The following is a 22,996-nucleotide window of genomic DNA, read 5'->3' as shown; positions in this document are numbered from 1 at the left end:
CCCGCGCTGCAAGCCCCCTGGTTCCCGTCCGCCAGTTACCGCCCTGGGTGGTGTGAACACGTCCTTGGGAGACACTGTGCGCCGCTGGGCGGCGGGGCTGGGCCTCCGCTCGGGCGCCGACCTGGCCTCGCGTCGCTCGAGCCCGAGAGGCCACAGCAAGCGCGACGCCCGCTGCTGCTAAGAGGCCTCAGCCGGCGGCCCAGAGCCCGGCACCCCGCCGTCCAGCGGCGGCGGACGCGACGTTCACGCTCACGTGTCGTCGCAGGGGCTGTGACGTCGTAGCTCTGGACGTGCCCCAGCCGACCTCGCAGGCGGCTTGACCTTCGCGGCGCCGGAAATGACGTTTCCTTGATCGCGACCTCAGCGCCATTTTGACGTCTCTAGGCGGACGGAAATGACGTTTATGACATTTATGCTTATGTGAAAAATCCCCCTGGTGTCCTGTCACTGCCGAAATGGCTCTTCAGGGAACGGTACATGACAGCCGGTGGGCTGTCACTTTGGGGCGGAAATTACGTTTTAACCCACCGACCTCACAGTATTTAGACCTTCCTGGCGCCGGATATGACGTTCGCTTGAGCGCGACCCCGCAGCCTTCCTGACATCTTGCTGCGGTGAAAATGACGTGAAGCCCACTTGCCGTGGCAGCCGCTGTGAGGCGCCCACAGGCAGAAATGACGTTCGTTCGGCGGGCTGCGCGGTCGAACGTCCTGTCCGCGGGCGCTCACGCCCACGTGACGTCTCAGCCCGCGGGACGCTGCGCGGCCGCCGACGGCGCCTCGGAGCCCGGAGGCCGGACCCGAGGGTCGTGACCGAGCTGGCTGCGGACTGGCTGCCTTCGTGGGCCTCAGCCCCTGCCCGTGAAGCGGGCTGGAGCCGGGAGCCCGGAGGCCCGTTTCTCCTCGGGGCGCAGGGCGTGCGGCGCGCTCGTCACCTCCCTGCGCCCGGCGGCGCGGCCTCTCCGCGCGCGGGCCGCGGGGTCCCCAGCTCGCCGCGCGGCCCCTGCGCGCCTGGCCTGGCTTCTGCCCCCCGGTTTGGTCTGACGCCGTCAGGTCGAGAGCTCCGCAGGTAAAGCACTGAAATGCTTAACTTGCAAGTTTCTTGCAGCGTAAGGCTGTGTGTGTTGAAACTCCCGTAGAACTGGGCTGTCTTTACAACTACGAGCATGCAAAGTAACGAACACGCTGCGTATCTTCGGGAAGAAGCGCGCTCGCCCTGGCGGCAGCCCCGTCGGTTCCAGCGCCGCCCGAGACGCGGGGTGCGGGCTCCACGCAGGGGTGCGGGCTCGACGCCGGGTGCGGGCTCCACGCGGGGGTGCGGGCTCTACGCCGGGGTGCGGGCTCCACGCCGGGGTGCGGGCTCCACGAGGGGGTGCGGGCTCGACGCCGGGTGCGGGCTCCACGCGGGGGTGCGGGCTCCACGCCGGGTCGGGGCCGCTACGGGCAGCCGGCGAATGCAGGGTCCGTGGAACGCGAATAGGCGTTTCCCCTTCTCTCTCTCCAAAATCAGTAAAAAAAATTTAAAAAGAAGGAAAGGGCACAGGTTTGTTGCAAAGGCACGTCTTAATTAGTTATGGCCGAAGAATGACTTCATGTGTGTGTTTACATCCCCAGGGATGCCTTTCTCATTGCTAGGGGTCAGCAGCGTTTGTCCTTCACTTTTTGAACACTGAGGAGCTTTCTTCCTAGTAAATCAGCGCGCAGTTCTGTGCCCTGCAGCTGGCGCTTCCCCGCAGCCCGGCGGCCTAGCCTGAAACGCCTGAAAGCGTCCGTCAGCTGCTGCTTCTCGGCTCCCACGCTGGGCGGCGTCCTGCCCCGGGGGCACCACGGGGGGGCTGGCACCACGGGGCAGGAGGGGGCCGCAGAACCCGCCGGCGCAGTGCCCGGAGGGGAGCTGAGGCCGGGCCCGCGGCCCTTCCGACCGCCAGGGGTGTCCTGGGGCCAGCGCGGTCCGTCCCTCGGCCACGCTGCCCCAGCTCCCAGCGATTCCCGCGTCGCTCAGGCCCGAAGCAGGCCGAGGACCCGCCCTGCCCCGAATGCGCGCGAAGCGCCAGCCCGCCCGCCTCCCGCGGCCGTGTTTCTGGGACGGCCCGTCCTGGCCGGTTCCCCCGCTGGCTGCAGCCCCTCACGGCCACCAGCCCTGTGGTCCCGCCGCCTCAGTGCCTCCCCCAGCGCCTCCCCGTCCCCGCGCTCTCCATCCGAACTTGGGTCCGAGTGTCTCCCCTTAGGAAGACAGCGCGGCCTTAGGAAGCCGCCTCCCGCCCCGCCGCCCCGCCGCCCCGCCGCCCCGCCGCCCCGCCGCCCCGCCGCCCCGCCGCCCCGCCGCCCCGCCGCCCCGCGGGCCTCGGGCAGACGGGCTGGCCCCGCCTTGCTCAGCCCGCTGCCCTGCATGCGGCTGCTCTTGTCCGCGCGGCCTCGAGACCCTCTCCGGCCTGGCCCTGCCCAGCGCCTGCCGCCGTCCTCTGGGCGTCGGGCTCTGGTCTGTATTGAACTTGCAGTTCCTCCCAGCTTCTGTTGTCTGGCTCACCCCATTCCTCCATCGGTGCTTCCTCCTCCGCCTGGCAAACTCCTACACATACTACAGCAGCAGCTGCACTATAACCTCATCTGGGAGACTTTCCAGCACACCTCGTGTTGGGAGCACTTGCTGTGTGGGATTGCAAGAGTCGTGGGATTGCCCATGGCTCTCTCCATCACCAGACTGTGAGCCACTCAAGGGCCACATCTTCCCACCCAAATCTCCAGTGTGAAAGGGCTGTCGCATACAAGGAACTCCTTGAAATAGGAAGGGTTTTACTGCCAGCACAACAGATGCAGCCAGCCTGATTGGCAGGGGTTCCCCCGGGAGGAGTTCCTGTTGCCACTTGCTGGGGTCCCTGAATTTCTCAAGCCAGCCCAAACCTTTGGTGACGGTGCCTGTAGCTCCTTTCACCCTGGCATGAAGCGCTGGGAGAAAGGAGCACCTGGTTTGCAAGGGTGGCGGGGCCTGTGCTGCATTTCCACATGTGACCACGAGGCGGCGCCCTGTGGAGGCCTATTGAGTGGGTGCTGGGCATTGGGCCTGCCCAGCCCCGCAGCAGGATCCTCGATAATCCAGAGTAAATTAATTGATACTTGACTTGTTTGTGATGGTGGACGGAGCTCACGGAGACCGGCATTTATTCATTCATGTCCAGATGTGAATTTAGGAAAAATCTACAAATAACATTGTATGTGTCTATTTTGGCGCCAGACAGCCCTGGGTCTTATTTCTGGCTCGGCTACTTCTAGCCATGGGACCGTCAAGTTCTGGGGGCCGGATTCTTCCTCTGTGGAACAGAGTGAAGACTTGGGGGATTTAAATGACATGAGGTTTTTCGGAGTTGCTGGCATAGTTCCTGGCACGTACTAGATGTCCAATAAATATTCCCTCTCCCTGCTAAAATCCTTGTATCAGCTCCTGTGGCTCCTTGCCATTCCTTCCTCTCTACTCTGTTCTACAGTACTTCTACGTCTTTTTTTTTTCTCTCTTTACTCCAGGCTGGGGACTCCTGAGGGCAGCTGTGTCTGGTTTTCTCAGTGTTCAGCATCCAGCCTAGAGCCAGGTACTCAGTGGCAATAAGGTAAACACTCAACAAAAAGATGGTGACTGAGGACTCCTCCTCCCCTGTCTCCACCCCAGACAAAAACCCCAGGTGTTCAGGTCTAAGTTCTAAGCTGTTTTTGCATTAAACACACAGTTGGGAAAATGTGGTAAAACCTGAACTGGTCCTGTTGTCATCAGGGACCCCAGAGGCTTGTCTGCCTGCGCACCGTCCACAGAGGCTGGGAAGAACCCGCCTGGCTGCAGTCCAGTCCTTAGAAAGGTGGCTTCCTGGGGCTGTGATGACAAGGAGAGCGACCTTTCAGGTCCACACAGGATCACCTGTGTCACAGGCAGGCTGGGACTCGCCACCCTGGCCTGGCATGCCGGGAGGGCACAGAGAAGCAAAGGGCAGGCTGCAATGGTACTCCCTCTGTGTGTGGTCCTGTCTGAGTCCCTGTCGCCCTGGCAGCCCCTCTATTCCTGGAGGACGGGTCCGGCGTCTCCACTGAGCTCTCTTCCTAGGCCTGGGGGCGTGCACATTCCTCCGGGCTCCCCAGGCCTTTCGGGCAGGAAAAGGGAAATGGCCCCAAGTCCCCTCTGGAAATTATACCTCGACAAAGTTGATTTAAAGAAACTCTGTGGCCCTGGCCAGGTAGCTCAGTTGATTACAGCATCGTCCCACTATGCCGAGGTTGTGGGTCCGATTCCCAGTCGGGGCGGATACTGGAGTCGACCGGTAGGCGTCTCTCTCATTGGTGCTCCTCTCTCTCTCAAGTCAATAAACATATTCTTAAGGATTAAGACAAAACAGAACAGAAAAACTTGTTGCCGAAAATGCAGATCTGGATGAGTTTCTCTCCTGCTTAACACCCTTCGGAGTGTCCTCTTGTTTTTTAGTCATTTCAAGCCCCTGGCCCAGGATGTGGGCTGCTGGACCCAGCCCTTGGCCCCTCCCAGTGCCCGCACAGCCCCTGTGCTGCACGGCAGCCTCAGCAGCAGCGCCTGTCTCTGCCTGGGGGCGTTTCACACCATAGAAGCTACATGGAGCCTCCCCTGGGAAACCCTCGTGTCATTTTCTTTTGGGGCACTTACCATGGGGAAGTTGGACACCCCCCATCACAGCACGAGCACTGTGGTAATGAACATGACCCCTGTACTATGTGCCCATCCCTGACCAGGCAGGAGGCAGGTGTTCCCTGAAGTTGGCTGAGTGAGAGGCTGTGGGCTCTCATCTTTGCTCTGGGGTGTTGCAAGTTCTCGGCTCCCCACAGAGGACTGCCCTGGAGGGGTCCCTGTTTCACTCACCAGCACCCACTTCTGCATCCTCCGTGTTGTCTCTCTCTCGCCATTTGGTTTCTGGCAGTGGAAAGTCCAAGGCCCTCTCTGCCCACATCACTTGAAGGTCCTATTCAAATGGGCTATTCTTTGGTACTTTCTCTAAGATGGCATTTAGGAAAACCCAAAGATTTTGCTTTTGCTTTGCTGAGTGAAACAGAAAAAGGGATGTAGCTGCAGCCACGGTATCAGCCTGTGAAGTAGACCTTTTGTGAAAACGGACATTATGGGCAGTGATGGTGATAGAATCCTGGCCTCCTGAAGGAGTCAGATACGTGAGGCTGCCCTCTTCCTGGGAGAGGGGTCACTCTGGAGCCCAGCAAAGGGCATCACCAGCAGATCCACCCTGAAACATGCTATTTATAGGATTCCTGCAGGAACATACACATGGTGAGATGCCCTGGCTGTAGGGAGAGTGGGCCTTGAAGGTGGAGATTTGGAGACATGGGAATGAAAAGAAAAAGCCATACCAGTGAGAGACACAGGAAGACCAGCCTCCAGGAGCCAGGAGGATACCCAGAGAGTTTGGGCAGAGGACTGGGGTGTAGGAGATGGTGTCTAGGGACGTTGAGCCAGAGCGATCCTTTGAGGAGTTGGGGCTCCTCTGCACAGGCCTAGGGGAGTCCTTGGAGGACGGATCCTGAGCTGGTGAGTGGAATGAGCTGCGACCTATGTTCAACAACCTGTGAACCAAGAGGTCCCCGGTTCAATTCAGTGATGAGAGTCATTGATCGGCTGCCCCCTGCACACCCCCTACTGAGGGTCGAGTCCGCAGCCCCGGCAGGTGCCTGACCTGGATTGAACTGTGACCTCCGGGTTCGTGGGTTGATGCTCAGCCACTGAGCTGCACTGGCCAGGCTCACTGGTTGGTTCTTGTACGTGCCCTGACCGGGGACTGAATCCACAGCCCCGGCTTACCAGGAGGATGCTCTAACCAGCTGAGCTCCCCGGCCAGGGCTAAAATGACCCGTTGTAAAGGTAACGGTTCGGTGGTGTTGAGCATACTTACAGTGCTGTGCAGCTGCCACCTCTGTCATCCCCAGACACTTGCGTCACTACAAAACCTGGACCTGGTGAGCAGTTGCCACCCCTGCTCTCAGCCGCTGGTAGACGCCAGTTTGCTTTCTGTCTCGATGAATTTACCTATTATGGATTTTTTAATCTATTGGCTTCTTTCAGTTGGCGTAATGTTTTTGAGATTCATCCTCGTTGTAGGGTTCAATTTGTGACTGAGTAATGTTATGCAGTTTGCTAATCCATTCATCTGTTGGTGAGTGTATGGGTTGTTTCCATCCACCTCTGTGGCTGTTGTGCATAATTCTGCTGTGAACATTTGCATTTAAGTATTTGTTTGAGTCCCTATTTCTCACTTCTTTTCGGTAAATACACTTAGAAGTGGAATTCCCTGGTCGTATGGTCATTCTGTATTTAGCTTTTTGGGGGAACTGCCAGATTTTCACAGGGGCTGCCCCGTTCCGTTCCACCAGCCATGGACAAGAGTTCCAACAGCTTCTCTGCACCCTCGGGTTGGAGACTGAAAAAACTGAATTAGCCACCACAGGATGGGGAAGTGGCCTCTCTCTCTGGAGACGTGAACTTTTACTTTTGTATGCAGCGGGGGAGGAAGGATCCCATCCGGTGATGTAAGCAAAAATTCCACCGCCCCTGAAGGCACTGGGTGTCGCACCCCACCGCTGGCGCATTCTGCGCTGTGCTCTGTAGGAAGGAGCTCAGGACGAGGCAGAAGATGACCGACTGCGAGTTCAGATTCGTCCACAAGCTGGCCCAGGACTACCTGGAGTACGTCCTGCAGATACCGAGGCCTGGGTCCAGGCCCAGCAGAACCTCCCTACTGTTGCAGGATGTGGCTTTTTCTGTCCAGAAAGAAGTGGAGAAGACTTTGAAACCGTGCTTGGACGATTTTGATGTTGCGTCGGTAGATATGGCCAGGACGGTGTTCCGTGAGGTGATGAAAAAGGAGTTTGAGGACGGCATTATTAACTGGGGGAGGATTGTCACTGTGTTCGCCTTCGAAGGGATTCTCATCAAGAAACTGCTCAGGGAGCACATTGCCCCAGACGTGGACACTTACGAGGACGTGCCCTCCTTTGTGGCCGAGTTCATCACAACGCACACGGGAGAGTGGATAAGGCAGAACGGAGGCTGGGTAAATGTCTTCCTTGTCCCTTACTTTGAAATAGGAATTTAGTTTCCTTGCTAATTAAAACACACACACACACACGGTGTTCCAAAAATATTCATACACCCTTTACAGCTGATCACTCATTTGATGTTTCTTTTCAGATTTAACCCATTGAAATTAATAATTATTGTAAGTGCGCATACATTTTTTGGGACACCCTGCATATATATGTGTATATATAGGATTTTCAAGACCCATCTTTAGAATCAACAGTGCACAGCCTAGTCTAGGCCTTAGTGTTTGTTAAGGTTGTCATGATAATGCAGATTTAGCCAAAGAGTTGGTAATGAACACTGTTTTATTACCACTGTTTTATAAAAGGTAGGTGTTAACTTTTTGCAAGTTCATTGCTCACATATTGATTTTTCCCTCCCAGTCTTCTCATATAACAAATTCTGGCTATTAAAGCTTGATAATAAGAAAGCAGTGTTACTGCACCACCAGCAAGAAACTTTATTCAAGAATTTCCAAATAAAAATTCTTTATTATCAAGACTTCGGAAAGCCAGGACCGCACGTGGGGCTTGTGTTAGAACTCACATTGATGAGGGGCCTTTCGGAGCTCAGTGTCTATGCTTTTCTTTATATCCCAATACTTGATAGCTTTTTAAAAGTGCTGTGTCCCCAGGGATCTTCTCCCCATTGAATCTACCATAGAAAAAGATACCTCTTTGTAAAAAAATTTGTTTTAAATATGTGTTCAAATAGTACATGATCCTTTTTCTGCCTTTTCTTCACCCAAGGGTATTTGAAACAGTATTTTCTAAAGAGGGCATCCATGTGCTGTTGTGTGCGGATGCTGTCGAAGGTCTGGCCACTTGCAGCTGATGGGTATTAGGTTATTTCCACAGTCCACTGTCGGAAGGACACTTCATTGGCTGTCTTTATTCGTGCCTTCCCTGTGCACAGGTGTGCATCTCTACGGTGGATGTTGGGATATAGAACTGCTGGGTCGTGGGGTAGGTACAGTTTTTAATTTACTAGGTCCTTTCCATCCCCAGTACTTCTACCAAGTAACACCTCCCATCACAGCTTGTGAGCATATCAGATGTTTCCCCCGCCAGCTGACTTAACACTGGGCTATAGCAATCTCCTAGTCTCCCCCCTGTCGGGTGAAAGCATATACCTAGTTCCTTCTGCTCCATTCTTGTTCCCTTTACTGCGTGTGCATAGATCAGTGGCCGCTCTTACTTAGGGAATCACCTACTTACCTTCCTTGCTCATTTCCCTATTATATTTGTCTTTTTCTTACCAACTTGTAGGAATTCTTTGACTATTTTGGATAAAAAATATTTTTAAACATGGGGCAGATTATCTTCCAGTTTGCTAACCAGCTTTTAAAGCCACAGATGTCTTCTAGTCATTATAAAATGTTTTAAAACGTGACATGTTCCTAGTTCTTAGTCCTTTGCATTTCTTTGAGGCTCTCGTGCAGAATGACGGAGCTTACTGCAGGCACCCTCTCTGCCTTTTCTTCCTGCAGCTCTTCCGACTGAGCCTGACGGGGGGCTGGGCGACGCATGTGAGATCTTGTCATAGTTTCTTCCGGCGGCTGTGGGAAGCCATGGGGCAGATGGACTGGTGGAAAGTTAGCTGTGCTGTGCAGCTTTAAGTGAAGGCAAACGTCCTCCAGCACAGGGGCCACAGGGAGCCTGGGCTGGTACTGCATTCCCAGTGCCGACTGCAGTATGTCGGGGACAGACAGTGGTAAATGTTATTTGAAAATTTACTGCTTCCTTCTTTTTTCTTTTTCTTTTTTTGGTAATCCTCACCCGAGGGTATTTTTTCCATTGACTTTCAGAGACAGTGGAAGGGGTGGAGGGGGAGAGAGAGAGACATCGACTTGAGAGAGACATCAGTTGGTTGCCTCCTGCTCCCTGGGGCTGGGGATCGAGCCTGCAACCCGAGTACATGCTCTTAACTGGGAATCAAACCCACAGCCCTCAGGCCAAAGCTCCAGCTACTGAACCACCCGTGCCAGGGCTGAGAATTTAACGTCTTACCAGTAAATGTTGGGAGCTCATGGAACTCATAATCCGTGTGTGTGTGGGGGGGCTGGGGAGCTGTCTCTGAGAATTTCTAGGAGTGTCGTTATCTTTTGGGGAGGCAGAGGTGTAAGTGTGAGCATGGCAGGGGGAGCCTGTCTCGCGTGGAGGCGTAAATCCACACATGTGCCTGCGCACGCCCACCTGGCCTTTACAAAGTCCTCAGGTGGGTTTTAAGCTGTTGACTTTACACCGGAATGTAACTTAGGTTTGAGACATGATGGAAACTCTTTGTAGGAGGTCCTTTCAAAGCCGCCTCAATCTTCCTTTCCCAGCTCTCATGAGTCATTGATTCTGTTCATGGAAGGGCCCTGCTTTTCTGAGTTCAGGGCAAACAGGTTTTGACAAATCTCATAGCCATTTTGACAAATCTGCCCCGATGAATGAACTTAACTCTTGAATGACTCATTTCAGGGAAATGGCACAGTGACAAGTCTGTTAGTGGAGTCAGGTGGCCCACAGGAAGAGGGCAGAACAGCACCCACTCTGAGGCAGACGGACCTGGGCTCCTTTCCGGGCTCCTGTGTGACCTAAACAAGTTACTTCACTTCTCTAAGCCCAGGTTCCTCCTCCATACAACAGGGAGACTACTGCCACCTACTGATACCTTCTAGGACTGGTGTCAGGATGAAGTCAGTTAAATTGCATGGAGAGCACCTAGCACAGTTTCTGCAAATAAGTACTCAGTACTTGCTGTTGTAATTATTAGTAGTATTGCCCAACTTCCCTGAGTAAATATATTAAATCACCTGTTCTTTAGCTAATCCCTTCACCTCCTTTATCCGATCATCCCCACCCCGACCCCTCAAGCACTGGCCAGTCTGTTCCCTGTATTCATGTTTCTGGGTCCATTTTGCTCATCAGTTTATTTTTGTTCATTAGATTCCACATATTAGTTCAATCCTATGGCATTTTTCTTTCTCTGGCTTATTTCACATAGCACGATACTCTCCAGATAAATATATTTCAAATATCAATTTTGCCTGTTTCTTTTTTCCTTTTTTAAAATGGGGCCACTGAGAAATTAGAATTACATACGTAGCTGCACTGTTTGTGTTGGGCAGTGCTGCCCTGGGATTGGAAGTAGAGAAAGACGATGACAGACAATAAAACGTGAAACCACAGGGAAGGTGAACTGCCTGCATGACTTAAATGAGCTTCTTTGCTTTTTATTCCAGCAAACTTAGCCTCCACTGATTTTTTTTTAAATGTTAAATCTGTTCTCTCATAGGAAAATGGCTTTGTAAAGAAGTTTGAACCCAAATCTGGCTGGCTGACTTTTCTGGAGGTTATAGGAAAGATCTGCGACATGCTGTCTCTCCTGAAACAATACTACTGACCAAAAAGGACACTCGGTATTGTGCAACCTGCACAGATTCCTGGACTCTTGCAAGAGGTATTGCCAACACTTACTTCTTCCAGTTTTAAACAAACAACACTTGTGATGCAACTGGACGTTCCAGAGTTACGGATAATTTGTCCCCATTTTAATGAATAAATTGAATGTATGTGTCTCTTGGTGTAATGTGTGTCTTGCCTGGGAATCCAACTGAGGGCGACCCTCAAAACTGGGGACAGGTATTAGATTAAGGGGACAAGTAAGGGAAGGTGGTGTCTTCAGCCACAGGCATATTTTCTTAAGGGTGTGTCCATGACCCAAAAGTCATTTTCTTTGTCACTGGTCTAGATTGCACAGTGGGTGAGGCGGCTTCTCACTTCCGGCCTGGCCCCAATGCCCTTGGATACTTAAGAGTGTTCTCTGGACGCCCTCCCCCCAGCCTTCATGCCTTGGCCTGCTGTTTGGAGTTGATGGATATGGCAGCCAGATACTCAGGACACAATGAGATAGTCTGAACAAATTATACAGTGTCGAGCCATTGTTAAACCTTCCATTTAAAAAATTTCACAATTTAGAAAATCGACTCGTTAGACCATGTTCCAGTTTTGAAGTCAGCAAACTTGACTGCAGCACGCGAGCTCTGGACCTCATTCTAGACCTTCCTGCTCTCCCTCCTCCCACTCAGTCTCTATCCCTTGGGGTTAGATGTAACCCCATTTTACTCTTGAGGAAGCAGGCTTAAAAGCAGGAAGAATCTTGTCCAAGGTCATGGGGTTGGTGGGTGGGTCACAAGGACCCTCAGGCCCACGCTGGTCCTCACTGCCCTAAGCCGCCTCTCACTTCAACACTTCCTCCTGGTCACATGGTAACACCCAGACCCTCCACTTCCTTCCCCACCCCTTTCAGGAGTTGAAACTGCTTATCAAGGTCTATGGGTTGAAACTAGTCTCCCCACTGAGGGGGTAGGTCTTCAGCAGCCAGCCAAGTGTCAGGTGTCCTCCCTGTAGTATCGCCAGCTTAAAACCGGTGCCACTATTTTGGATCTGGAAACTTTTACCAGAGGGTGAAAGTTGCTGATGGGGGAAAGGCTGCTCTACATAGTCCTGTGTGAAAACAAGACAAAACCTTCCTTTATAAGCAGCAGCTCTGTGTGGCTGTTTCTGCTGGAAGATGCTATTAGGGGCACCGTGAGAGAGGCGCTTGGCTAAGTCCTTTCTCCAGTGTTGGTGGGTTTTCTGATTCATCTGCCTTACAAACAAAGGCAGGGTTTTCCAGACCAGCTGACTGAGCATGGGGCTAGATAGAGTACATCTAACTGGCACACAGGAAAACCAAACCCATGACCGGTGTTCCCCGAAACTGTTCTCAGGTTGAAGGCTGAGGACTGTGTGTTTGAGCAAAGGGGCATATATACAGGAAGAGTTTGTTACAGACACTTACAACACTGTTTATGATAATGGGCAATTTCACTGCTATCGACCTTGCTTCCTATTTCACTGGGAACTTCCACATCTCAGACCCTCCCCATCATGTCTACCCACCTGCCCTGCATCTATGCCGCCATATTTTCCTTCCCTCCTTTCACAGTGAATTGGTTGCTCTAAGGCCAGCCCCTAGTAGTGGTGTGTCAGCACGTTCCCTGTTCCCTCCGTAGGGACGAACATCTCTTGAGCCTCACTCTGCGTCAGCCGTCCTCGCTGCTGGATCAGTCCCACTAGCGCCCTGCCGTCGTTTCTTCTGCGTGGGTGCGGGCCGGCGGCGGTGCGGCCCACCAGCAGTAGACCTCCACTGGCCGGCTGGCGGGTTCGGAGCCTGCTGTAATAGACGGTTAGTAAACACTCGCTGACTCACGCTAGAGTGCACTGAAAACTCTGTGTCTATTTGTAGATGTGCATTTAAAACCCTGCGTTTACACTGGCAGTTCTGTTGTTAATCCTCACATGAGGATACTTCTCCCGTTGCTTTTCAGAGAGAGTAGGAGGAGGGAAGGGGGGAGCGAGCGAGCGAAACACTGATGTAGAGACACGTCGACGGGTTGAAACGCGGGTTCCTCTACCGTGGAGTTACCGTATCTCCTTCCCGCCCCCGCTGAAGCCCCAGCGTGAGGGCGCCCCGCCCCCAGGGCCCCGCGCCCTGCTGCCCCGGGCGCCACCCTCTCGGCCCCCGCCCCAGGCCCAGCCCTGCTGCCCCGGGTGCCACCCTCTCGGCCCCCGCCCCAGGCCCAGCCCTGCTGCCCCGGGTGCCACCCTCTCGGCCCCCGCCCCAGGCCCAGCCCTGCTGCCCCGGGTGCCACCCTCTCGGCCCCCGCCCCAGGCCCAGCCCTGCTGCCCCGGGTGCCACCCTCTCGGCCCCCGCCCCAGGCCCAGCCCTGCTGCCCCGGGTGCCACCCTCTCGGCCCCCGCCCCCAGGGCCCCGCGCCCTGCTGCCCCGGGTGCCACCCTCTCGGCCCCCGCCCCAGGCCCAGCCCTGCTGCCCCGGGCGCCACCCTCTCGGCCCCCGCCCCCAGGGCCCCGCGCCCTGCTGCCCCGGGTGCCACCCTCTCGGCCCCCGCCCCAGGCCCAGCCCTGCTGCCCCGGGTGCCACCCTCTCGGCCCCCGCCCCAGGCCCAGCCCTGCTGCCCCGGGTGCCACCCTCTCGGCCCCCGCCCCAGGCCCAGCCCTGCTGCCCCGGGTGCCACCCTCTCGGCCCCCGCCCCCAGGGCCCCGCGCCCTGCTGCCCCGGGTGCCACCCTCTCGGCCCCCGCCCCAGGCCCAGCCCTGCTGCCCCGGGCGCCACCCTCTCGGCCCCCGCCCCCAGGGCCCCGCGCCCTGCTGCCCCGGGTGCCACCCTCTCGGCCCCCGCCCCAGGCCCAGCCCTGCTGCCCCGGGTGCCACCCTCTCGGCCCCCGCCCCCAGGGCCCCGCGCCCTGCTGCCCCGGGCGCCACCCTCTCGGCCCCCGCCCCCAGGGCCCCGCGCCCTGCTGCCCCGGGCGCCACCCTCTCGGCCCCCGCCCCAGGCCCAGCCCTGCTGCCCCGGGTGCCACCCTCTCGGCCCCCGCCCCAGGCCCAGCCCTGCTGCCCCGGGCGCCACCCTCTCGGCCCCCGCCCCAGGGCCCCGCGCCCTGCTGCCCCGGGCGCCACCCTCTCGGCCCCCGCCCCCAGGGCCCCGCGCCCTGCTGCCCCGGGCGCCACCCTCTCGGCCCCCGCCCCAGGCCCAGCCCTGCAGGCGTAAAAGCCTCCGCGGTCAGCAGGCGCACAGCCCCCGCGGCGTCCCCGCCGCTCCACCTTAGACAGGGACGGCCGGGCGCCAGGAGCCCGGGTGCCCCGCGCGGTCGGCCGGGGGCGGGGCGGGGCGGGGCGCCAGCGGTCCGGAAGCCGCGGGACCTTCCCTGGCGGGCGGATCGCCGGCACGGACATGGCGGCGGCGGCTGTGAGCGGCGCCAAGCGGAGCCTCCGGGCCGAGCTGAAGCAGCGCCTGCGGGCCATCAGCGCCGAGGAGCGGCTGCGCCAGTCCCGCCTCCTGGCCCAGAAGGTGCGCGACCGCGGGGGCGGCGGCGGCGGCGGCGGCGGCCGGCCGGGTTGACGTGCACGAGGCGCGCCGCGCGGGTTGCGGATCTGCGCAGGCGCAGGCCTCTGGTGCGCGCACGTCCCCCGTCATGCGCGCACCCCCTCTCCCGGAGCGCGCACGCTCACCCCCCGCCGACGTGCTCACGCTCCCTCCAGCACGCTCACGTCCTTGGCGCATGTCTGGACGCTCGGAGGCGCGAGGCGCACTGAGCGGGCGTCTGTGAGGGTGACAGGGCTGTGAGAGAAGCGAGGGGTGACGCCCGGCTCCCGCCGAGGCCCCGTGGCGATGAGGGGCCCTCAGTGGGGCTAAGGCAGGTGCTGAGGCCAGAGCAGGTGCGAACAGAGACACCTGTTGGGAGCGGGGCGGGCCCCCGCCGAGGTGATTTCAGTCAGCGCTCGAGGAGGCGAGTCCTGCCAAACGACAGGGAAACGCCATGACTGCGGACGAGGACCGTGCACACGGGGCGGCAGCCCACGGCCCGAGGCCCCCGACAGCCTCGGGGCCCAGCTCTCCCGTGGCGGCAGGTGAGCGGGACGCTCTCGGGAGCGAGGCCCCTCCCCCCGCCGCGGCGGTGTTTCCGGCTGACTGTGTGACGTGTTTCCTGTCGGTGGCTCGGCGGCCCTCTCCCTCCAGGAAGCACGTTCTGCACGTGCCCGCGAGACCTATTTCGGTGGACACTAGAGAGAAAAATCGATGTCCCGCGAGTTTTTAACAATGTGTCGTTTGCATTACAGCGGACGTAGCGGTGGTGGGGCTCGGGTCAGCGCGGCGGTAGAGTCCGCCTTGGGCGGCGGCCCCGTGGGGCGAGCCCCCGGCCCCGCGCGTTGGCGGGCTGGCTTCCCGGGGAAGGAGCGCCGGCCTCCCGCCTCCCGCCTCCGGAGGAGCCTGCCGGGGCTTCCCCTCGGGGCGGGGTGCGCCGTCAGAATGCCTGTCTTCTGAAGTGTCTCTGGTTTGGGACAGGAAGGGCGAGGGGGAGCTTCGCCGCTCGGCTCCTCCTGCAGCCCCCGCTGGGCCCCGAGCCGGCGTCGGACCAGCGGCTCTTGGTTCCCGGGCGACGCTCACCCGCCGAGCCACACGGGCGGGCCCCAAATATATTTCTTAATTCTCTCAGTGCTTTCTTCCAGTAGCAGCCTGTTTCGTAGATGCAGCTATCTTGAGTTTGAGAAAACAAACTTGAATGAAAAGAAAACTTTTTTGAATTAACTCCGTTTCCTACCGCGCCCCCCTTTCCAGTCCTTCCTTGTGCGTCGGCTTCCCAAGTGTCGGGCGGGCCCTCGCCGCCTCTGCGCCCTCGCGAGCGGAGCGTGGTGGCTGCGAGGTCCTGTGCCTCCGAGTCGCTCGGGTCCCGGGAGGAATGGGTCCGCCCGCCCTGCGCCCTGCGCCCTCCGTGTTCCCCGTGCGCTGCGCCCTGCGCCCGTCCGCGGGACCCCCGCTCTCTGTCCCACAGAAACGAGGCGCCGCCCGCTCTGCCCGCGGGACCCCCGCTCTCTGTCCCACAGAAACGAGGCGCCTTCCTCTCTGCCCGCGGGACCCTCCCCCCCGTCTTACAGAAACGAGGCGCCGCTCCTCTGCTCTAGGTGCTGCCACCGTGGTTTTCACTGCCACGTAAACGAGATCTGAGGAAGGAAGGTAAAAGCACGCGCGGTCTCACACTGACTGTTTCGCGGACGCTCACTCCGACCTCCTCAGCTCTGCAGTTCCCGCATTTGCTTTCAGGAGCACAGAAAAGACACTCAGCTTTCTCAGGCAGTGCTTGGGCGCCAGAACCCCCGGATCTGCCGTCCACCCCGGATGTCTCGTTCACAGCGGCCTGGCCTGCTTCAGGCCTCCCAGCTCGGTGGCTTCTCAGGAGATGGAGCTGTTTTCCTTCCTTAACTCTGGTTTAGTGTGCACTTATTTACTCAGTTTCTGTGTGTCCCTTCTTGTGAGGAAAGCTTGACTTTCTGAGCCTGTGTCTTTCTGCCAGTCACCGGACACCTGCCCTGTCTTTTTCTTCTTAGCTTGCAGAACAAGGGGGAGCAGACCAGGAGGGGAAAGAAGGGAGCTAAGAGCTAACTCTGAGTCTGGGGAAGTTCTGAGGTTGTTAACGTCTCTGTTAAGCAGAGCTCAGCCCCTCTTCTCCTGCCTGATGAATGATTAAACTGACTGTGAAGGGGATTCCTTCACCCATGTCTACCTTCTCAGACACTTGGCACTTGCTTTTAGGGGGACTTTGCCTCTCCAAGAACCCCACCCGCATCTTTGTGAACATTTTAATGTTCATTTGAACAGAAGGGTTTTAGGAAACAGAGATAAGAGAATTATAAGGCATGTTTTCTGCCTCCTGGGATCTTACAGACTGGTTAGAATACTATATATAGTTAGGGCACATGAAACAATTAGTAATCAACTCCTGACAATACGTACATGTTAAGTTATATATTAACTGTAAATGTAAGGGTTTGGCAGAAGTCAGGAAGAGTTAGGGCTTGAGGTGGGCTTAAATGGGAAGGATTTAGAGGAGAAACTTGACAATCCAGAGGGTGAAGAAGCTTGTGGGAGACAAGGTTCAGAGTGAAAATGATGCAAAGACTCTAGGGGAAGTGTGTGAGAAGAATGGGTGAGTGGAGGTCACGCCTGGAAGTCTCAAAATAGACAGCAAGGCCCCACAGTGACTATATAATGAGTTCTCATACCTACAAAAGTAGGTGTGCTGGAGAGGTGTAAAGGGATCAGAGCAGTAAGTGTTGGGTTTAGACTGAAAGTTAGGGTTCAGGATATAACATCATCTGACCCACCTACTGTAGCACTCTGTTTTTGCTTTTTGTTTTCGAATAGTTCAAGAAGTTGAAGAAGGCTGACAGAGAAGAGAGAAAGTGTAAAAACTGTTAAAGGGAGTCACTGATTTTTAAAAGTATAATCTTCAGAAATATAATCACCATCATTTCCCATTTAGGTGATCACCCACAGTCAGTATCAGAAATCCAAAAGGATTTCCATCTTCTTGAGCATGCAAGATGAGATTGAGACAGAGGAGATCATCAAGGACATTTTTCAACGAGGCAAAACCTGCTTCATCCCACGGTACCAGTTCCAGAGCAGTCACATGGACATGGTCAAGTTAGCATCACCCGAGGAAATTTCTTCGCTTCCCAAAACATCCTGGAATATTCATCAGCCTGGTGAGGATGACGTTCGGGAGGAGGCCTTGACAACAGGTGAACACATGACAGGGTATTAGAATTGACATTTTAGGATGCTGTCAGACTGTGATGAGTCGTTAGACCTCTCATTTGTTTTTCCACTTATTTATGCATTCATTGGTGGTTCTTTGCATGTGCCCTGACCAGGGATTGAAGCTGCAACCTTGGCATATCGGGATGCTGTGCGAACCAACTGAGCTACCCCTCTGGGGCACTATTTTTATGTTATGTATACAGCAAAGTACCAGATTGGTAAATGAAATAAAGGGGCTGCCTCTTTACTGAATTTATCCTCAAAATGAGGACTGCCTGGGCAATTAGATTAGCCAGAAATCTTTCCATTCAAAGTAAAAAATATGATTCAGTCTGCCTTTAGCAAAATGGGATTTTATTGGCCCAGAGACTTACAAATCCATTGAAGGGTGAGCTTTAGATATGGATGGGTCAGTCTCATCAGGATCCACACTCTCTCTAACTTTTGACTCTGCTGCTTTGGCTGTGTACATCTCATCCTGGGCTCTGCTGGGCCCAGGCTGAGATGAAGACGCTGACTATACGTAGGCATACCTAGGTGGAAAGTCTGCTGTACTCCTGAGTCAGAGTGCCAGGTGACACCTGTAATGTCTGAGTCCACACAGTGTTCTCAACACAGTCTGTGGGTATCATCTAGTAATGTTATGTGAAGACCAATACCACTGTCCCCAAAGTGACTGTCAGTTTTGTTTGTTTAATTTTTATTAAGCCAAGAAATAATTAGTGATTACAAGATCCTACAAGGTTTGATATTTCAGAATGACTCATAATAACAGCTCATGCTCTTCCTGGAAGAGGTGTTTCTAAACCTTTAGCACATCTCTCTTTTGCTTCACAAAAGTCCCCTTCACTAATTTTATTCAAACTCCCAAAATACATTATCAAGATTAAAAATTAATCAGAGCAGCTGTAATTTTGGAATGTGCTTGTGTGCACTATACCCGCCACTGTGGGAGTTTTGGGTGGCCTCTCCCTGGACAGTTAGAGAGCCCTGCGCCCAGAGTTAGGCTCTGTGGGAGGCAAAGCAGACTGCCCAGTCCTCACTTCATCTTCCTTAGATGGTCTGATTGGAGCCCAGGGAGGTCAAGGGGCTTTTCCACAGACACAGAGGTAGTTCATACTTCTCCCGTTTTCCACTCCAGTGCCCATTGAAGCACCATTTCTTTCCTCAAAACCTCCATTAAGCTCGATTTAAGATCTGCATTTTCTTCTCTCCCCTGATGGCATACTGCAGGAGCACCGTTATTCATGGAATAGGCACCCTTGTGATTGCATTCCTGGGAACATTGTTACATGTTCCCAAGGAAGGTCTTGCACTGAGTCAGATGTATCTAAAAGTACGCTGATCATAACCTTAAGTGTTTTGCCCTCAGTTATTTTATATTCAAGTAAATACACAAGAGGAAGAGCCGTAGCTTTCATTTATATCGAGGTCTTTCTTTTGAATTGTAAGTGCACTCTGGATCGGCTTCCTTGGAGCTGTTCCAGAATTGTCTGTTTTATCTTTTGCAGCAGCAAATTTAGAATATATTCTCATTTCACAGAGTGGTAATTTACTTTTTGTTAACTCCCAGCCCATTAAGATGAAAAGATACTTCCTTGGGGGTTATGGCCTATTGTTCTTGCCGAGATGGGCTGGCCTGCTTAGTGTCCTAGTCAAGAATAACGACTAGCTGCATGCCGTTGAACGTTTAAGGGTCATTAAAAGAACGAACCCACATAGAACCTCAGATATTTAAACTTCTTTTCCAATTAAATTTTTATTTCATTACCTTTGAGACGTTAAAGTGCCTATTAGGTTTATGTATGTTTCTGTATATGTTTACTTCAGAGAAGAGGCAGAATTTTTAATTCTTTAAAATATGTTTTCATTGATTTTAGAGAGGAGGGAGGGAGGGAGGTACGGACATCTATCAATTGCCTCCTGTAAGCGCCCCAGCCCCAACCAGGGATCGAAACCTGGGTGTGTGCCCTGACTGGGAATCAAACCCACCACCTTTCAGTGTGCAGGACGATGCCCCAACCAACGGAGCCACAATGACCAGGGATCCAGGAATTTTCATCTGGCAAAACTGAACCTCTGTTCCCATTAACAACTCTCCTCTTCCCCCTACCCCCCCAGCCCCTGGCAACCACCTTCTATTCTGTTTCTATGAATTTGACTATTTTAGATACTTCATATAAGTGGAATCATACAGTATTTGTTTTTTGGTGACTGGCTTAATTTATTTATTGATTGTATCACACAGATACACAAGGAATTGTCCTTAAAATTCTCAGAATTACTAAGCTTTGATTCTAAAGAGGTCTGAGAAATTGAAGAGTTCCATCCACTCATGTTACAGATGGATGAGGAAAATTGGATAGTCAGAGATTGCCCAAATTTAGTGGAAAATTGTAGTGAGTTCTATAATTTCTTCTCAGTTTTAAGCTCCGTTGATTATCAGTCAGAGAATCCCAAGCTCTGACCCAAAACACTGTTACATTTAGAAAATGCTGTTTGGATAAAGCTGCTGCTGCTGGTCCTGTGTTCTGCAAAGCATTTGTGTATATCTGCAATAAAGACAGTTTAATTCTTTTTTCCCCCCAATAAGATTATTTTGGTCAGTATCTGCTAGGGTGGAATAAGCTGAAGTTAGGTTTTCTTTTTCTCTTCTAACCTATTGTAGATGCTATAAAGCTGGGCTCAGCAAACTCTTTCTGTAAAGAGCCAGATAGTTAATATTTGGGACTCTGTTGCAACGACTCAGCTCTGCTGTTTCAGTGTGAAGCAGACAGTGGCTGGGTTCCACAGACACTTGATCCACAAAACCAGGCAGTGGGCCAGGCTTGACCCTCAGGCCGTAGTGACCCAAACCCTATGGTCAAATGTTGGGACCCTCCCTTCTCTTTTGGTCCTTGGCACCTAGCGTGCTATCTTTGATATAGGAGACAGCCACCAGAGGGCACTGGTGTTCCAGAGCCAGCACTGAATAGAAAGGCAAGATGCTTAAGCAAACAGCTTGTGGGGCTGGGTGAGCCAGGCAGCCTGGGAATGCAGAGTCCTGTTGGAAAGCCAGCAGAGCCTGACTGCAGAACAGCATGGGCCTTGTGAGGAGCACTTCTGGAACTTGGGGTTATAGTCCCGGTGCAGCTGGGGCTCCTGGCCTGTGAGTCACGTGTACACAGGACTGACGTCGGACGACTCTTCTTGCCCATGGTGCTAATGTCAGCATCATCTCTTCATAAGCCTTGGGTGACTTGAAAATGGAGCCGTGCTAGAGGCTGATAAAGAATATGCGCACGGCCCAGGGTTTTTCTCCTGTCCCCTAGCTGAGTTTAGACTTTGCAGTGTTCAGTCAACCTCCATTAGTGGGGTGCCCCAGGGTGGGACCAGCATGTGCAAGGAAAAATATTAAGCCTGCACTTCATGTCCCAGTCCCATTGGTCGGTTGCCTGTGGGGGAGAGAGAGCATCCAGCACAGTGTTAAGACAGTGTGCAGAGCCCAGGTGTGTGTCCATGGGGAGAGGGGAGGTATGCATGTGGTGATGGTGGTGACACAGGAAGAACTTCAGGGGTGACGACAAATGGATGAAGTCAGGGACTACACCACGTTTCAGGAGATTCACCAAACAGCAGGAGCAGGCCACAGAGGGGTCCTGAGGTCCTGAAGCCAGAGCAGCAGGTCACACCATATTGAAGGGAGCAACCATGACATCCTGTGGGTTGGGGTCCAACAGCAATACCCCAGATAGGGCATCAGGACCCCTGCCTGTGAAGGGCCATTTCAGAGCCTTTCATCACCTTAGAATCCCAAAGCCGTTCTTTCTTGCCTCACAGTTGTTGAGCTCACTTTGGACAGACAGCATACGAGGTGATACTTCTGTCACTTTCTTGTCCCATAATGTTGCCCATAGACCTTGGAGTTTTTAAAATAGGGATGTCATGCTAGGATGGATCCACTCTGCAGGTGATCGACTCGCCTCTCAGGGTTTCTCTGACCTCAAATGCTGTTTAGGTCAAGCATGAAGGGCAACTGGGAGACACTGTGGCCCTCAAGGAAACAACCTGTCTGGTGGGGCAGACACCAGCCATTGCTGCCGTGCAGGGCAGACTTCAGGGAGGCTGTAATCAAAGCATAGGAGTAACCAGAGGAGAGGGAGCAAGATCAGCTCAAACTCGAGTGATTTGAGAACGTTACTTCCTTACTCTTGTTTCCTGTTTTCATCCTTCTGGCTGCCTGCAGATGGCCTCTCTGAGATCCTACTTCTCTCTCTTATGCATCAGTTGGTAGAAACCCAGACTCTTCTCCTGGCTTTTCTTTTGGTATCTTTGCCTTTAAAAAAAAATTGTGGTAGACACATAACATGGATCTACCCTCTTCACAGAGTTTCAAGTGCACAGCACAGTGTTGTTACCTGTAAGCACAGTGCTATACGGCATAAGTCCAATGTACCCTTCCATCCTGCATGAGTGAGACCTATACCTGGTGAGCAGCAGCTTTCCATCCCCCCCCTTCTCTATCCCTGGTAACCACCATCTGTTCTCTGTGAGTTTGGCTACTTGAGATTCCTCATGGACGTGGAGTTGTGCAGTGTTTGTCGCACCTAAGCCGGCTTATTTATCTTAACCCACTGTGCTCAAGGTTCTTCCATCGTTGAAGCATATGGCAGGATTTTCATCTTTTTATGGCTGAGTAATATTCCATTGTGTGTACCGCATTTTTGTCTTTTCATTTAATCCATCGATGGACATTAGCTTGTTTCCACCTTTTGGCTATTGTGCATAATGCTGCTGTGAGTTTCCTTAGCCATCAGAGAAAGAATAGATGTCATTAAAAACCCAAATTTCAGAGTGGTCTGTCTCTTTCTGGAACCATTAACTCCATCTGTGTGTTCCTCTTCTCCACAGGGGGACTGGATCTCATCGTCATGCCAGGTCTCGGGTTTGACAAGCAAGGCAACCGGCTGGGGCGGGGCAGGGGCTACTACGATGCCTACTTGAAGCGCTGTGTGCAGCACCAGCAGGCAAAGCCCTATACCATGGCTTTGGCGTTCAAGGAGCAGATTTGCCTCCAGGTCCCAGTGGACGAAAATGACATGAAGGTAGATGAAGTCCTTTACGAAGACTCCTCAACATCTTGAGTCCTGCGCACTGCAGCCAGAAACAGAGTTTCATGCCTAAGAAATATGAACACAGAATATATGTATTTTTTCTGTCAGGAATTAGCTGAAATTGCACACTAAGGGGAACACGGCTCCATTATTTTTAGTATAATTACAAAATACATAATATAAAACCACCTTTAAAAACTAATAGACTTGGGAATAATACAACATTAATTAAAACGGAGCCCATCACCGTGGGGGTGGAGCTTAATGTCATGTGTGAATGTGACAAGTTGATCTTTCCTCTTTTCAGTTTAAGTTAAATTTTTATGAGGAACTGTGCTCTGACTCAGAGTGAGGGAGGAAGGTGAGCTCATCAGGAGCGGACGCTGTGTCATTAGTCCCGTCATGGGCCTGGTCCGTCTCTGGCAGGTATGTGGAGACTCACAATTACTCATTCATCCGCCAGTGTTTGCTCTATGTATGGAGTTCCTCAAGAACTTTATTTCTTACCCTTTAGTAGATACTTGGACATAGAGTGGGTGTTTGAGAATTCTTGGGGGGATGAGTTAATTGAATACATTTAGGATATTTTTATTTACGTGGATCCATATTCTTTGGATGATAGCTTATGATTTGCTGTTTCAGGCACAAAAATAAAA

At 53.7% G+C, this 22,996-nt stretch overlaps 2 protein-coding genes across 6 annotated transcripts; both read left to right on the top strand.

The window, feature by feature from the left end:
- Positions 1–472: 472 nt before the first annotated feature.
- On the top strand, positions 473–12,223 carry BCL2A1 (BCL2 related protein A1). Of its 3 annotated transcripts, XM_087829239.1 has the most exons (4): positions 473–1,068; positions 3,519–3,601; positions 6,387–7,066; positions 10,378–10,660. In XM_087829239.1, exons 3-4 carry the CDS (start codon positions 6,647–6,649, stop codon positions 10,483–10,485), a joined length of 528 nt encoding a protein of 175 aa, XP_087685365.1. In that variant the 5' UTR covers positions 473–1,068; positions 3,519–3,601; positions 6,387–6,646; the 3' UTR covers positions 10,486–10,660. The 3 variants fall into 3 exon arrangements, 1 of the variants encoding a protein (XP_087685365.1); XR_015716382.1 differs by lacking the exons at positions 473–1,068; positions 3,519–3,601 and adding an exon at positions 12,140–12,223 and having other exon boundaries at positions 4,672–7,066; positions 10,378–10,542; XR_015716383.1 differs by lacking the exons at positions 473–1,068; positions 3,519–3,601 and adding an exon at positions 7,845–8,060 and having other exon boundaries at positions 4,672–7,066; positions 10,378–10,467.
- On the top strand, positions 10,473–22,996 carry MTHFS (methenyltetrahydrofolate synthetase). 3 transcript variants are annotated; one of them, XM_016215690.2, is made up of 3 exons: positions 10,473–10,542; positions 16,967–17,228; positions 22,138–22,996. In XM_016215690.2, the coding sequence occupies exons 2-3, from the start codon at positions 17,021–17,023 to the stop codon at positions 22,368–22,370; spliced, it is 441 nt and encodes a 146-aa protein (XP_016071176.1). In that variant the 5' UTR covers positions 10,473–10,542; positions 16,967–17,020; the 3' UTR covers positions 22,371–22,996. The 3 variants fall into 3 exon arrangements, with proteins under 3 accessions (XP_016071176.1, XP_016071177.1, XP_016071175.1); XM_016215691.2 differs by lacking the exon at positions 10,473–10,542 and adding an exon at positions 12,237–12,312; XM_016215689.2 differs by lacking the exon at positions 10,473–10,542 and adding an exon at positions 14,481–14,555.

Source organism: Miniopterus natalensis, chromosome 22, assembly GCF_054644295.1.
Source record: "Miniopterus natalensis isolate mMinNat1 chromosome 22, mMinNat1.hap1, whole genome shotgun sequence".
NCBI lineage: Eukaryota > Metazoa > Chordata > Mammalia > Chiroptera > Miniopteridae > Miniopterus > Miniopterus natalensis.
The sequence above is the reverse complement of the archived record's forward strand: the minus strand, read 5'-3'. Positions and strand labels throughout refer to the sequence as shown.

Bases quoted from the DNA above. Each gene is read 5' to 3' on its own strand.
- BCL2A1 (XM_087829239.1), top strand. From the start codon at position 6,647: ATGACCGACTGCGAGTTCAGATTCGTCCACAAGCTGGCCCAGGACTAC. The intron at 7,067-10,377 runs GTAAATGTCTTC...GTTCTCTCATAG, and splicing joins TAAGGCAGAACGGAGGCTGG to GAAAATGGCTTTGTAAAGAA.
- MTHFS (XM_016215690.2), top strand. From the start codon at position 17,021: ATGCAAGATGAGATTGAGACAGAGGAGATCATCAAGGACATTTTTCAA. The intron at 17,229-22,137 runs GTGAACACATGA...TCTTCTCCACAG, and splicing joins GGAGGAGGCCTTGACAACAG to GGGGACTGGATCTCATCGTC.